The sequence below is a fragment of the Pistacia vera genome, unplaced genomic scaffold, assembly GCF_008641045.1.
Source record: "Pistacia vera cultivar Batoury unplaced genomic scaffold, PisVer_v2 Contig849, whole genome shotgun sequence".
Lineage (NCBI taxonomy): Eukaryota > Viridiplantae > Streptophyta > Magnoliopsida > Sapindales > Anacardiaceae > Pistacia > Pistacia vera.
Window position 1 is genome coordinate 1134511 of NW_022196722.1, and position 15910 is coordinate 1150420.

Genomic DNA, 15910 nt, shown 5'->3' on the forward strand with positions numbered 1-15910 from the left:
CCGAACAAGTTACATCTACAAGGTGATATAAAGAAAAGGTTCAAACCTTCCAACATCTAATATCAATCAACTCAGTCATCCACAAAGGAGGAAACAAAATGAAAACACATATGCTGAATCATAGAAAGCCTCAAACGGTCAAGTATCAAGTACAAAAAGGCGCACACGCCATGTACAAAGAAAGGCAACTCAGGCCTCAAAATACAAAAAAAGAAAAACAGATACAAGTCTAAAGGCCATCATGCCCCATATCATCAGTACGAGTCATCTCATCCATCACTGACTAGGTCTGTATGTCACCTCCTCCAGTAGTCATCCCATCAGCCTGGTCGTTGACATCAACTCCATCATTGGACTCTGTAGTCGTCTGCCCTAGCAGACTAGCAAAATCAAGAATCTGTTCCTCGACCTACTCCTCCGTATGATCGCCTCACCCAACGGCCTCCTCCTCTTCCATCTTTTGCTAAAGCTGGATGTTCTCATCTAGATTCCAATGGGCAGTGTTTCAGAACTTGTAGACCAATCAGTTGTCCATTGGCCTTGATGATCGCGTCATAAGCAATGGTGAGGCATTGACCCCTCAATAACTCAATCTCTGCATCCTTCTTGACCAGCTCCTTCTTCAGTCTCTCCAACTCTGCTTCGACTTCCTTCACCCATTGCTTGTTCTCCCTTTCGGCCTTTTGTGTCGCCGCCTCTCTCATTCGTAGGTTAGTGTTGGACTTAGAGATTTCTTGTAACTTCTTCTCTTGCATCATGGCAGACTGCCTAAGATACAAACTGCTTGTTAAAGCCTACACAAAATCACTCAATCAATGTTATGTCACACAACAAATGCAAACAAATAAAAGTCTAGTTTATACTTGGAAGGTGCAAGAAACCCCCCAAATCAGTAGCTGTGGCCACGCCCATTTGACTCAACCAACTCTTATCCGTAGGAAACAAGAACGAGTCAGCCAACTTGCTCATAAAAGTCATATCAGAATATGTCAACGCTGAAGCGGGGACACTAAAGGTCAACATCTCACTCTCTTTATCCAAGACTACTGTCTTAGATAATCTGGTCTCAGTCACAGTCGGCCGATTGGGAGGTGTCACAACCACATCCTTGACCTTCCTCTCATCCTTAGACGAAGAGTTCATCTTCCTCTTCTCGTGACACCTCGCGATGGACTCACTTGTGCTCAAGATAATTAGCTTCTTCATAAGTTCTTCTACAATCGTAAATTCCTCAACAATTAGTGGGTTCAGGCATGACTTACCAAACAAAATATAATTACAATAGCAAATGAGCAGCATGTGCCACGTCTGCTTTAACGAAGGGAAGGGGATACCTTGTTGAATCACCTTGACTTCAGCCTATAGGTGACTTACCATCAAATTGGCCTCCTTCAACACTATTTGCCAATCTCTTTGCTCTTTCAGTATGGCAAGAACCTCTCTAGTCGACACGTCCAAGCTATCTCCACTTTGCCCAACTCAATTGTAATCAAGATCTGCAAAGGAAAAACAAAATAAAACTTTAGTAATCAAAGTACAAGTTAAGAATAAGTTTCTCACCAGTTGCTCACCAAGTATAGGGGATCTCACCTTGGCCTCTCTCTCCAAAGATTGTTTTGCCCCTTTAAGAAGAAAAATCGCTCCTTTCAATTTTTATCACTAGACTGTAGATTGGTTACAAGGTACATTCGGTTGTGTCTAAGGGTCACCACGTATCTACCTTTATCCTTGTCTTACTCCTTTAAAAACTATGAGTATAACAACTTGAGCAACCCAAATATTACTTGGTTTTGCACACAGAGAACCTCTAAAGTCATCAGCAGTCTCCACCTGTTTAGCATGATTTGGGTCGGCACAATCATAAAGTGGTTCAGTACCTCCCAAACGAGGCGGGGTATTAGAAGCCTCAATCTGTCATGAAACCACTTCTCATAAACACTCACCCAACATTTTTCTTCCCAATCGACCCTCTTATACGACTTAGGTATCCTTATTTTGACTGTTTTAGGAATATGGTACAATGTCTTGATTCTCCACACATAATTCTCCTTTAATAAAGGTGGATGATCCATATTAAGTATCGCTACCAAGCCGACTCGGCTCATCCTCTAAACCACCACTAGCATAGAGCAAGTCTTTAGAACTGTTAGACTTATCAGACTTTTCCCTACTTGCCTCTTGCCCTTCCGCATTATCTTCATCGGAATCAACACCACTCGACCCAAAAATAGCTACGTTCAACCCCTTCGATATGCCTACAAGTACATCTCCCTCTAGCATCGCCACCATTGTTGGGGCTCTTCGTACTCATCACCTACCTCCATCTCTGCCCCACTCGACTAGCCTGACTTTGATTGCGACATTGAAGTTCAATAATTCACTCCTTACTCGACTCAACCCAGATGATCAATCGAATCTCCACCAAGGCTAATGTATGTCAGCCTTCAACCGAACGTAACTCTGTCACTCGGCTCGGTCAAGATTATCTAGCAATTAACCCTTTGTTTTACCAACTCCTAAACACACTTGACCCAGTCAAGATGACCGAGTGACAACACCCCAAACTTACCAACTCAACCTACACTCTCCACTCGGTTTGAGAGGTTGGGCAACTTAGGTGCCTTAGCTCCAATTAAAAAAACTTCTACAATCCCCAACCCTCAATCAACCAAAAATACACCGTAAATGACTTCAAAACCCAGACCCTTACTCTCCAAACACAAATCAAACCACTAAAAATCAAGCCTAAATACTCAAAATCCTCTAAACACGAAAACCAAATCACCATCAAAACTCCTAGTTCAAACCAAATAACCTCACGCCTCCTTTTCTTCAAACTCTTCCAAAAAATCTACTAAACTTTGCCCAAATTCCTTCAAAACTACCATAAACACAAAGAAAAGCAGAAAAGAAATGAAACACAACAAGAGAAAGTAGTGTTTACTGTGAAGATTCCCGAAGACGTTAGAGTCTCCTCACGCTATCGAAAAAGTGAAGAAATTGAGGAAGAAACACGAAAAAAGAGAAAAATGAAGTAGAATGGCAATGAACAACTGTGAGGTTCAATCTTAATGGCAAAGGTACATGTGGCAGCCTCTAATTGTCATCGTATGACGCGATTCTTCATTTTTTCGCCCAAGCGCAGAAAGGAGATCTCAGTCATACAAGCGTCTTGAGATAAGCTACTCGATTTCACGTTTTTCACTCAAAGTTCAGGGCTGTCACGTCATGCATGTTTTACAGAGCCCTTAAGGCGCTAACCAGTCATTTGGTTCGCTCGAACGATTGAAGTTATCCCTCTATGATGCAAGACACCAACATCCAACCACTCGGTCTTTTCGACCGAATGGGTACATTGGGAAGAAATTTGACCTTCATACAAGTCAATAAACTCACAAGATATTGCAAACCCAAAGAAGATCCTTCAAGATTTTGCCACTCCTACCCACTCAGTCCAAGGTACCGAGTGAGCGCTTCTCTAAGAAATTGGTTTTCCTTTTACTTGGATCGTGCACCGAGTGAAGATACCTTCATAGGATTGCCTCACATCCCTTCACTCGGTTCGATGCACCAAGTGAGGACACCTTTACGGGATTTCCTCACATCATCTCACTCGGTTTAATGTACCAAGTGAGGACGCATTCACGGTATGTTCTTTACATCTACTCACTTGATTTGATGCACCGAGTGGAACACACATTCAGGGAACTGCATAGCTTTCACTCGATTTGATGCACAAAGTGAGGACGCCTCTGGATATGCCTTGTACCCTCCCTCAATTCCATGCATCGAGTGAGGTCTCTATTTATCGCATTCTCTCACTCGGTTTGATAAGGCAAACAAGAACAAATTCCCAATTTATGCCTACTCACCCTATTGGAAACAAGTATAAGAAGCAGGGTTGTCTCTGCAAAGATTAGAAGTTAAGTAGGGTTGTTTTTGTAAAGAAATAAAACTGTCACCACACGGTGCGTTTTGTTTGTTTTTGTATCAGACCATATAATGTCTTCTGTAACTAATATTGTATTAACTCAATTTTAATAATAGAACAAAACAGAGTCTTTCTTCTTTCTCTCTCAATTCATTCATTTTCGTTTATTTTCTTTTCAAGTCCGTCGCTAATCCTTCATGGTATCAGAGCTGTAGACCAGCGTCAATGGCTTCGAATCTTGATTCCTCAGATGTTTCGTCAAAATCTGAAGTTGAGTCAGCTGAAAATGCAAACGCAAACAACTCAGCTGCTCACTCTACACTTCCTACCATATCAGTAAAACTCGTGGAGAAGAATTACAGTCACTGGAGGTCGCAAGTTTTTCCAGCGTTAGCTTCACACGGTCTCGAAAGCTTTATCACTGGTGAGAGTATCTGTCCATCCATGTTCCTTTTTGAAAAGCGTATTGATTCTGATGAATTAGTGAAGAAACAAAACCCTAAGTACCTTAACTGGAAAAGAACAGTTCAGTTTTTAGTTAGTTGGTTGTTTTCGTCAATATCTGAATCCATGTTCAGACACGTTACTAAGTGTATCAGTGCGTATGAAATATGGAACACACTAGAACTGCATTTTCAGTCAATTTCGAAGGCTAGAACACTTCATTTAAGGAATATGTTGCAGACCACAAAAAAGGACTCTTTAAGCATTAATGAGTATGTCCTGAAAATGAAGGAATTAAGGGATGAGTTAGTAGCAAGTGGTGTTAACATTGGAGAAGAAGAGTTGCTCTTGTATATACTGGATGGTCTAGGACCAGAGTACGACGCTGTTGTGGTAAATCTGACATATAATAGTAGCAATGCAACTATTCAACAAGCTCAATTCATGCTTCACAAGCATGAAATGAGACTGGAAAGACAACACTCGGCTCTGTCAAATTTTCATGAGCACTTAAACTCTGCCCTGTTTGCTTCCAAGCAAGAAAATACCACCAACTACTCTAATCCTCTGACTAACTCGTCTGGTCAAAGAATGCTTGTACCATTTTATGGTCAACCTGGTAGTCATGGACACTCACACAGCCCCAATCTTAATGTTACAAACTTTGGTCCAATGCCTGGGTTAGTATATCCTGCAGCAAGTAGTTTTGATTCTGGACAGAGCAATTATCAAGGAGCAAGTTATGGAAGAACTGGTTACTCACCAAATACACAACACTCTACTGGACACTTTCAGTTTCAAAACAACTTGGCAAGAGGCAGAGGCAGAGGTAAAAGCTACTTCAAGTCGAGACTAGTATGCCAAGTGTGTGGTAAATCAGGCCACTCTGCTATCCAATGTTACCACCGATTTGATCAAGAGTATCAAGGTTTTGCTGCCAATTCTTACAGCTCTCAGATGCAGCCTAATCTGTACAATCCAACAGGTCATTCCTCAACTGTCACTGCTGAACACAATACTGAACTTGCATAAGCCTTAATTGCAGCAAATTACACACAACCTCCACACTACACACAACATTCTGCCAATGCTTTTCACAACAATTTTACAGAGTTTCATGATTATTCCACTCCTCTTATGTCTAAGTCAAATGCACCACCTTCTGCAAACTTTCAGTCAGTACAATATCCACAATACTGTCCTGGTCCCTCAACTAATACTGGCCAGTCTGTCAATCTTACACCCAAAATATCTACCAATGAAGCACCTCAATCTTCAGCAACCTGTTATCAAGCAGTGGCCTCTCCACAAACTCTGCAAGATCAGTCTTGGTATATGGACTCTGGAGCCTCCAATCACATGACTGCAGATGGTTCCAACTTGGTGTTCAAAACTGCTCACTTAGGAAGTTCAAAGGTGCAAGTTGGGAATGGGGAATCTATCCCTATTACCCATACAGGTATGATGCTGGTACCTTCTTATGACACATCTAGATTGATTCATCTTAAGAATATACTATGTGTTCCCAACATTGCAAAGAACTTACTAAGTATTTCTCAAATCACTAAAGATAACAGTGTCATAGGAGAGTTTCATTCTGACCATTGTTTGATAAAAGGATAAGTGTAGTAGAGCTGTTCTTCTTCAAGGTGCAGTAAAGGATGGATTGTACCAGCTTGAACTGCCACAGTTTGTCAACCCACTAGTTCATCAGTCATCAAGTTCAGTTTCATCTCTCCCTGCTGCTGGTCAGGTTTCAGAAAACTTTAATACTCCTATCACAGCTATGGTTAATAAGTGTTCTACTGATGATGTTCAGTTTACTACTGTTATGAATAAATTTACAAATTCAGATTTGTGTATGTTATGGCATGCAAGGCTAGGACATCCCAATGTTAGAACCCTTCATGTCATCTTGGACAAACTGAATGTAAAACACTCCTTGAGCAAAAATAAAAGTTTCTTTTGTGAGGCATGTCAGTTTGGTAAGTTGCAACAGTGCAAATTTCCTATTTCTCACTCTAGAGCCAAGGATCCTTTAGAGTTAGTGTATTCTGATCTCTGGGGACCAGCTCCAGTCAATTCTAGGGAAGGATTCAAGTATTATATCATATTTGTTGATGACTTTAGCCGATTTACTTGGATTTATCCCTTGAAATTCAAATCTGAAGCTTATGGAGCATTTGTACAATTTCATTGCTTTGTGGAAAAACAATTAGGTTACAAACTAAAAGGTCTACAAACTGATTGGGGAGGTGAATATAGATCATTTAGTAGTTATTTACAGCAGAATGGTATTCTGTTTAGACATCCATGTCCACATTTACATCAACAAAATGGGCGAGTAGAGAGAAAACATAGGACTATTACAGAATTTGGGTTATCCCTTCTAGCACATGCTGGTATGCCATTAAAGTATTGGTGGTCAGCCTTTAGTACTGCTACATATCTGATAAACAGACTACCCACCTCAGTTCTTGAATCTGCCTCACCATATTCTGTTTTATTTAAACAGCAGCCTAACTACACTGAATTGAAGGTTTTTGGATGTAGTTGTTATCCCTATTTGAGGCCATATCATAGACACAAACTCTCTTATCATACTGAAAAGTGTGTTTTTCTAGGATATAGCCTTGCTCATAAAGGATATTTGTGTTTGGCCTCTACTGACAGATTGTATGTTGCTAAGCAAGTTAAGTTCAATGAGACAGATTTTCCATTCAAGAGTGATTTTGGTTCATTCACTTTGAATAGCTGCACTTCTCCAGTTGAGGTTAGTTTGAACACCACCAGTAAATGGATTCTACCCCAAAGTGTTTCTAATAGTATAGAATCTACTCCACCTACAGTCTCATCCAACTCTATTCCTACAGAACATTATTCCCAACTTGATGTAACACCTGAATGCAACTCTGTTCCAGAACCTGTCAAACCTGCTTGTTCACCTAATCTTGCTTCTGTATCATCAGTACAATCTGGTCAGCTTGATAAAACACCTATCAATCCAAACTCAACCTCTCTTGAATCAAATTTACCATGTTCTGGAATCAACCTGGAAGTAGTTCTTCCACTGCCCAATACCTCATCTTTAAACACACACCCTATGGTCACCAGATCAAAATCAAATGCTTGTCCTAATCCTGGTTCCATTGCTTATCAAGCTGAAGTTAAACACACTTCTATTCTTCCAGAACCTAAAACAGTTACTGAAGCATTGTTAAGCCCTGAGTGGAAACAAGCCATGGACTCTGAATATCAGGCATTGATGAGCAATAACACATGGGAGATTGTTCCTTATGAAGAAGGAATGAATGTTGTAGGGTGTAAATGGGTTTTTAGAACAAAGTTAAATTCTGATGGGACTCTTCAGAAGTATAAGGCCAGGTTGGTTGCTAAAGGCTTCCAACAAACACCTGGTTTAGATTACTTTGATACATTTTCTCCTGTTGTTAAAGCAGCCACAATCAGAGTGATGTTATCCTATGCAGTACATCAAAATTGGGAAATCCAGCAGTTGGATGTCAATAATGCGTTTCTGAATGGGGAGCTCTCTGAAACAGTCTTTATGCTTCCTCCTGAAGGGTATTCTGATACTGCAGCAACCAAGGGTCATTCTGTGCAGGTTTGTAAACTTCATAAAGCATTGTATGGCTTAAAACAAGCCCCTAGAGCTTGGTTTGACAAACTCAAAGCTGTATTGATTAATTGGGGCTTTGAAAACTCTGTTTCAGATGTAAGTTTATTTTTTTACAAAAAGGATTTCAAGCTAATGTATCTGTTAGTGTATGTAGATGATATCCTTGTAACAGGGAATGATTCTCAGCTCATATCCAGTTTGATTGCTGACCTGAACAGCAAATTTGCCCTAAAAACTCTTGGGACAGTGCAGTATTTCCTGGGTTTTGAGGTAAAGAGAAATGAGTCTGAATTGCTACTGTCCCAGACTAAATATGCACATGATCTGCTCTTAAAGGCAGGAATGGCAGACTCAAAGCCTTGCTCCACCCCCATGGCTACTGGTCTTCGACTTGGAAAGGAAGATAGTAAGGTGTTTGATCAGCCCACATTGTACAGAAGTGTCATTGGTGGCCTTCAGTATCTAACACTCTCTCGACCAGATTTAGCCTTTGCCGTAAACAAGCTCAGCCAGTTCTTGCAGCAGCCCACTGAAGCTCACTGGACAGCATGTAAAAGAATTCTCCGATATGTTAAGGGAACAATGCAGCATGGCATTCTCTTTACAAAGAAGCAGCCTTTTACTTTAGAAGCATTTTCAGATGCTGATTGGGCCGGAGATGAAACTGATCGGAGATCCACCAGTGGGTACACTGTTTTTCTTGGAGGCAACTTGGTCCAATGGTCTTCTAGAAAACAAAAGGTAGTGTCCTTATCATCTACAGAAGCTGAATACAGATCTTTGAGTCAAACAGCCACTGAACTTGTATGGATTCAGAACCTATTCAAGGAACTTGGCATTCACATAAATAACACTCCTGTTATATGGTGTGACAACATGAGTGCTGGGGCATTATCCTCCAATCCTGTTTTTCATGCCCGAACAAAGCACATCGAAATTGATGTGCATTTTGTTAGGGAATTAGTTACACGAAAACTGTTAAATGTGCAGTATGTTTCATCTGAATATCAGATAGCTGATGTTCTAACCAAAGCTCTCTCTTGTTCACGTTTTGCTATGCTAAGGGATAAGCTAACTGTCACATCTGAATTTGTAACAAAGTGATCACAGCAGCCAGGAGATATAGTTTGTGATGAAATAGAAATTTGCTCATGTAGCAGTTAGAGTTCACTTCTGAAGCAGTTGGAAATTTGCTGATTTTGTTTGATTGTAATGTAGTAGGAGCTATGGAATTTTGCAGTATATAGAAAAACAGTGCAGTGTGTGTAGAAGAATTTTGCTTCTACTGCAGTTGAAGCTTGTAGTGTTATAGAGCAGAAGTTTTTCTGTTTGAAATGTAGTGAAGTTAGTTTGTGCAGAAAAAGTTTGCTGAATGTATTGTTTGAAGCTTGTAGTGTTATAGAGCAGAAGTTTTGTTTGAAATGCAGTTGAAGTTAGTTTGTGCAGAAAAGTTTGCTGAATGTGTTGCTTGATTAAGTTTGAAATTTGGAATGTTTTTTGGGAGAATATTGGTTTGAAAAATGCAGCAGAAAGTTTATGTGCAGTTCACATGGTTGTGATATAGTTTGCAGTGTGTGTAGAAGTTTTTTGAAAGTGGAAGTATTTTTGCTTGTAATACAGTTGAAGTTTGCAGTGTTTACATGTTTGTGATATTTTGAAGTAGGAGATTTGTTGTTAATGCAGTTGAAGTTTGCATAGTTGAAGTTTGCAGTGTTTCTGCAGTTTCCATGTTTGTGATATAGTAAAAGTTTGCAGTAGGAGATATGGCTTGAAATCTCTGCAGCAGGAAATATGTCTGTGATATGGTTTGAAAATTGGAATAGGATGTTTATGTAGTCCTCATGTTTGAGACACCTCATAAGGAGCTTTGGCTTACGGGAAGATATTGATCATAGAAAGTTCAGCTGAGTTAGTTTAGAGGCTTTAGCTTACGGGAAGATATTGGAAACAAGTATAAGAAGCAGGGTTGTCTCTGCAAAGATTAGAAGTTAAGTAGGGTTGTTTTTGTAAAGAAATAAAACTATCACCACACGGTGCGTTTTGTTTGTTTTTGTATCAGACTATATAACGTCTTCTGTAACTAATATTGTATTAACTCAATTTTAATAATAGAACAAAACAGAGTCTTTCTTCTTTCTCTCTCAATTCATTCATTTTCGTTTATTTTCTTTTCAAGTCCGTCGCTAATCCTTCACACCCACTCAGCCTGGCACACCAAGTGAGTCACCTTCATACATGGAATTTTACTCAGGACTCGGTTCCATGAATCGAAGAGTTGGCATCTACATTGATACTCGTCTAGTCAGATAGGCAGATCGACTGAATACACATTCACATAGCAGTAACTACTCTTTAAGTTAAGTATTCCTTAACTTAGGAGTGGGGGGTAAACTGTTAGGGCCAAAAAATATCCTCAGCCTCAGTGGGCCAAAAAACAAAACGCCTTCAACGGAGCTCAGAGCCATGGCCCAATTCTGATTGGGCCCACAATAGAATTTACATAATGGGTCAGCTCATTACACCTACTAGGTTGCTTACAAATTGAGCCCAATCACTAAGCCCTTGATTCACTTAGGCCTCACCATCAATTTATCTGGACCCAGGCCCATTGATCCAAAATCACCTACTGAACCTAGGGTTTACTTAGACCCCAAGGCTACCTACTTCCTCGATAGTATCCAGATTCTCTTGAAAAGATCCATCTATATCCTAATTCATCAAAGATCCGAATCTTAGACTAAATAAGACTCTTTCCCCTATTAAGGCAAGTGAATTGAAGACTTTCCTGTTCATTAAACCTCAACCATATTATGGACTCATAGTCCTACTAGGATTCGAAGATCCTACGATTGATATATAAATTGAGGCCACCCTCTCACAATTCATTCAACATTACACCTTCAAACCTCCTAGTTCTCATCTTTGAGAGCTATACACCGTCGTCGTAGTTCTAGTCTTTAACTAAACTTTCGATAACCCTCTCTTTCCCTTACTCTCACTAAATTAGCTTTATTCAGCCTTACTGACTTGAGTGTCGAAGTACCTATGGCAAACACCACCCTGGTGTTTCTTGTTCACTTTACGCTTGTTTCTTTGTGTGCGCATGTGCAACGGATTGCTAGTCACTTCAACCTTGCGGGATCAAACCCCCCTTTCCATAACCGTAGATTTTACTGTCTACACTAATCAATTGAATTGATTGTCGCACTCATGCATAAAGACTCAATCATTGATGACACAGTTGAATTAATGTTGGGATTGTTAGAAACAAAAAACGAATTCAGCGACAGTCTTATAATTAATTAATTTAAAACTGGGGATTATATAATAAGCATTTGCATGCGAATTCAAACTTGAAAACGTGCAATATTCGCATTGCCATGAAGACTATTGAGAGAATCTTCAACGAGTTTCACCTGAACAAATTTAAAAGTTCATTTTTGAGTTTGGTAAATATGAGGTTTTGTATAGTCAATAGTTTCAGCTCCGTGGACAATTTTGATCTCAACATTAATTCAAATTTCTAAAGTTATGAATTTGGTCGGTCAGAGATTAGTTTGGATTATATTCTCGTGTTTTACTTTTTATTGTTCAAGCATGTGTAATGTGTTTGAGGTAAATAATCCTTTTTGGAAGAGATTAATGAGCTTGATATCCATCCAAGAGAATGTAATCGTTGTGCGTGATTTTCCTGCAGTCCGATTCGCGTTAGCTGTGCAGAGACCATGTCAAAATCGAGTGACCAAGATCACCCACTTGTAGCCTGATCAATAGATAACTCAACCGATAGAACATGATAAGAATTGCTCCTAACTTATTGGCTTTCGTTTAGTTTTAGTTTGTTTGTGGTTGATCGTGTAATGTGTTGTAGAGCATGTGGTTAGTTTTTTATTCCTTGTTCGTAGAGCTGAAAATGTATTTAAAGTTGTAAAATGCTATGAATAAAACAAGCCAATTTTATATCTGTTATTTATCAATTGAATAAGTCTATCTTTACAAAGACTTCTACAAAGAAGCCTACAAAGTGAAGAAAAAAACAAAGAAAAAGGGAAAAAGAGAAAGAGAGAGAGAGAGAGAAATTATGAAGATTAAGGGTGGGGGATTGTCTTTATATGCCTCACTTGTAGGCTTCTTTATAAGACTAGCATTGCTGTTATCAATTATGGAGCTATTACTGTCATAGATCAGAATTTTTTTTTCTTCATCTATCTATTCTCTTCAAACAATGTCTACCTCCTCTTCTCCACGATCAAATTCTTCACAGGCAACTCTAGATGCCTCTTTCCTAAATCGAATTCAGAATGTTCCTCCTCTCAATCAAACAGTACCTCCACCAAACGCAGGTAACACCACTGTGTTAGGTAATACTGCTGCTGTCCCTGGAACTATTATTAACCAGTGAGCTTATCAGTCCTTAAGTGCGATTGTTCACACTTAAGCATAGCAAAGATTATACGATGTAATACACCTCGTAATCTATCAACTCACTACATTATAGAAAAACTTTGTGATTGATTAAACTGATTACAGGGGTTCAACTATGAGGGGCAACCCATGGGTCGGCCTGAGGGAGAGCACAATCGAAGGCGCATGGCGATAATTTGGGGAGAGCTTCACAGAAAACCTCGATAGAATTTTGGTTAAAACAGCCTTATACTCCATCATGGCCAAGTTCCGAGCAACACACATTCTCCCTCCAAAACCAAAAGGCAAAAAACCCATCTTGTGTTTGCACCCACCGTATAATGGATCGTCCCCGAACCTCTCTGGCTTGAACTCATTCACGTCGTCGCCCCACAAAGTGGGATCATGATGCATGGCCACCACATCAATCCACAAATTGGTTCCTCTGGGAACCACCACGTCATCAACTTTAATATTTTGGCGCGCTTGCCTTTGCGCATTTGGTGCCGGTGAATATAGCCGTAGAACTTCATTCATCACCCATCCCATCTGCAACAAACGAACACATTAATTAGTAAAGATGAAATATTTATTCAATATAAACATCTCTAATTTATGGACGGAACAAGTACTTATAGAAACACTGAGAGATTGGATTTGGGCGGTAAGCAGTAGAAAATTATCTTGAGTTTGGTCTCCACGTGGACCAAACAGAGAACTCAACGGCTCAAGGGGCGGCCGCCGTTGATTTTTGTTTGGTTTGGCCGCTCAAAATTATTTTATTTTTATTTGTCGCCAAGTGAAGTGCGCGTGAAGCTGACACAAAAAAGTGCTATTTTGTACGCTATTTATATGACATTCATCTGACGTCATCGTTTTTAAGCCGGAACATCTCTTTATTCACGCGCTTCAACGCGTGGACTAAAACATAAGTATTTTTTTTTTTAGTGTTTTGACTTTTGATGACTGACTCCTTTAAATTATTTAATAATATTATTATTAATTTATTATATATTATTTTATATAATGACAACATTGGTGTTTCCCTTTTTGGTCAAAATACAGAATGACAAGTTTGTTGTTTTTTTTTTTTTTTTTTTTTTGTCATAAAATATCTGACGCATTATAGAATTGTATGATATTAAATAAATAATTGTATTAACCAAAATTAATTAGTGCCAGATGGTAAATTCTAGAAGGAAATATTGTTTTTGTGCATAACAGCATAAGCCCAGAGAGACCATGCATCTTTTGTATGTGGGTGACAAGTGACTCTTTTTTTAGGGTAAGACCTTAATATATCAATTTATTTTCAAATGCACCAAACGTGTTATGTATAATATATAGTATACTATTCTTTTTCCTAGAAAATTCACCTCAAGAAATTAATTCAGTGAGCAATATCATGTGATGAAAGCATAAATTACCTTCTTTAGTCCAGCAAGCAATTGGAAATCAATATCTTTATCTCCAATCACTTCTCTTATCTCCTCTCTCAACTGGTTTTGCCACTCTGGATTGATTGCCAAAAGCATCAAAGTCCACGACAATGCCAAAGCTGTCGTTTCTTGACCGCCGAAGAAGAAAGTCTTGCACTGATCGATCAGTTCCCTTTCCGTTAATCTCTTCCCTTTCCGGTCTTCCACATCGTTTGCTTCCAGCAATAGTCCCAATAAGTCTTTCGAAGGGTGCCCGTTATTACCAGCTTTCTTTCGGGCAGTTATGATCGATTGAAGAAGACTATCTATTTCTTTTCCAAGTTTTATGGCCTCCAAGTTTTGCATAGGGTTCATAAAACTGCTGAAAGGGACACCCACATAGCGGTTGTACTTGAAAAGTGCAACCTGCATGTCGGTTAATTTTTTTAATACTTCTCTTCCATTTTCGTAGCTTATGCCGAAGCTGGTTTTTGCTATGATTTCACCGGCCGTTGCTATAATTTCTCTCTCCACGTCGATTTCTGGGTTCCCAGAATTTGTGAGGCTACTCCACTTGTCTAGCATTTTAGAGGTGGACTCCACCATTAAACTTGCCATAGCCTATTGGACAAGCAACATAAATTAAGCAATATTACTGATAAAGAACATTATGGCTAAGATCTATGTCATTACATCAAATGAAAGATATATGTAATGGATTATAGTTTGACTCTTGCAACAAAGTGCAATTTTTATAGCCTAACTTTAAGATTATAGAGTAGATAAATTATTAAATATTAAAATTTTATATGGAAATTGTGATCAAGTAGAGATTTGCGTCTTCAGTCGTATATATGGTCACAAGTCAAGAGTTTGAAATCGCATGGTGAAATTCATATTTCGCTATGAAGAATGGTCTTTTCAACTTAAAAAAAGCATATATAAAGTAAGATTTTTTTTTTTGGGGGGGGGGGTGGGGTGGGTGCATATTTGTATTAATTTGTATGAGATAGAAAGAGAGAGAAAGAGACCTTCAAGTTGGAGGAAGAGAATGCAGGTGTGATTACATGCCGAAGACGAACCCATTCATCACCTTCAACCATGATTAACCCGTCACCAAACATGGGTTTTCTGTCATATTTAAATACGTTTGGTTTTCCCCAACTCTTTCCCATAACCCCTGAAGACGATTTCTTAAGAAACTCTGGATCTGCAATGCGTAAAAATGGCTCTGTACCCAGCCAGTAGATGAACACTTTGCCTGCAAAATTTATAAAGTACTCATGATCAATACACGCATATACGTACGTTCAAAAGATTAACAAAACTTGTACAAACTGATTGCACAAATTTGTAAAGATCCATTAGGGTTTTGTTATTATATGACTTACCATAAGACTGTTGCCATCGAGCAAAGTAAGGAAAAAGAGATGAGTGTATATCATGAGAGATAGTTGAAGACGACCCAAGTGATGAAGAATCACTTTTCGTCTTCTTCTTCATCATCTCACTGATATTCCCAAAAGGAAATTTTGGAGTCGGGCCTCGAAGCCCACTCGTTTTAATCTTATGATATGCTAAAATAGGCAAAATCCAGCAAGAAAGCAACACTCTCAAGAACATGAATAAAAGAAACACCATTAATGCTAAGTTAAACACAGAAGATAACAGAAGCAAAGCCATAGATTCTCTCTCTCTCTCTCTCTTTTTCTTTCTCTTTCTCTCTCAAAACACTAGCTTTTATATATCTTTTTTGTATTTTGGTTGATATAAAAACTGCGAGATCAAATGGGTATTTATAGGAGGAGATTGGCCTGGTTCAAGAATGTCGGAGTTTTGACTACGACAAGTACCTATTTGAAAATACGTTTTGAAACCCTTTTCAACTCCGTAAAGATTAACTTTATTAAATTGTTTTTATGCTACAGTATCTTAATCTTAATCTTGTTCGGTTAATGGTATATTTATACAATTCTTTTATACTATTGTCTTTACGTCATGATGTGATATATGTCACAATTATATTAATTTTATTATAATATTAAAAATTAAAAATAATTAAAATTTTATAAATTA

The 15910-nt window shown here is 38.8% G+C and overlaps 1 protein-coding gene across 1 annotated transcript; it reads right to left on the reverse strand.

Moving 5' to 3' along the window:
- Positions 1–11968: 11968 nt before the first annotated feature.
- LOC116118610 (cytokinin hydroxylase-like) lies at positions 11969–15570 on the reverse strand. Its single transcript, XM_031404602.1, has 4 exons — positions 15226–15570; positions 14866–15095; positions 13844–14455; positions 11969–12965 (listed from the first exon to the last, which is right to left on the reverse strand). The coding sequence occupies exons 1-4, from the start codon at positions 15515–15517 to the stop codon at positions 12537–12539; spliced, it is 1563 nt and encodes a 520-aa protein (XP_031260462.1). The 5' UTR covers positions 15518–15570; the 3' UTR covers positions 11969–12536.
- Positions 15571–15910: the final 340 nt, after the last annotated feature.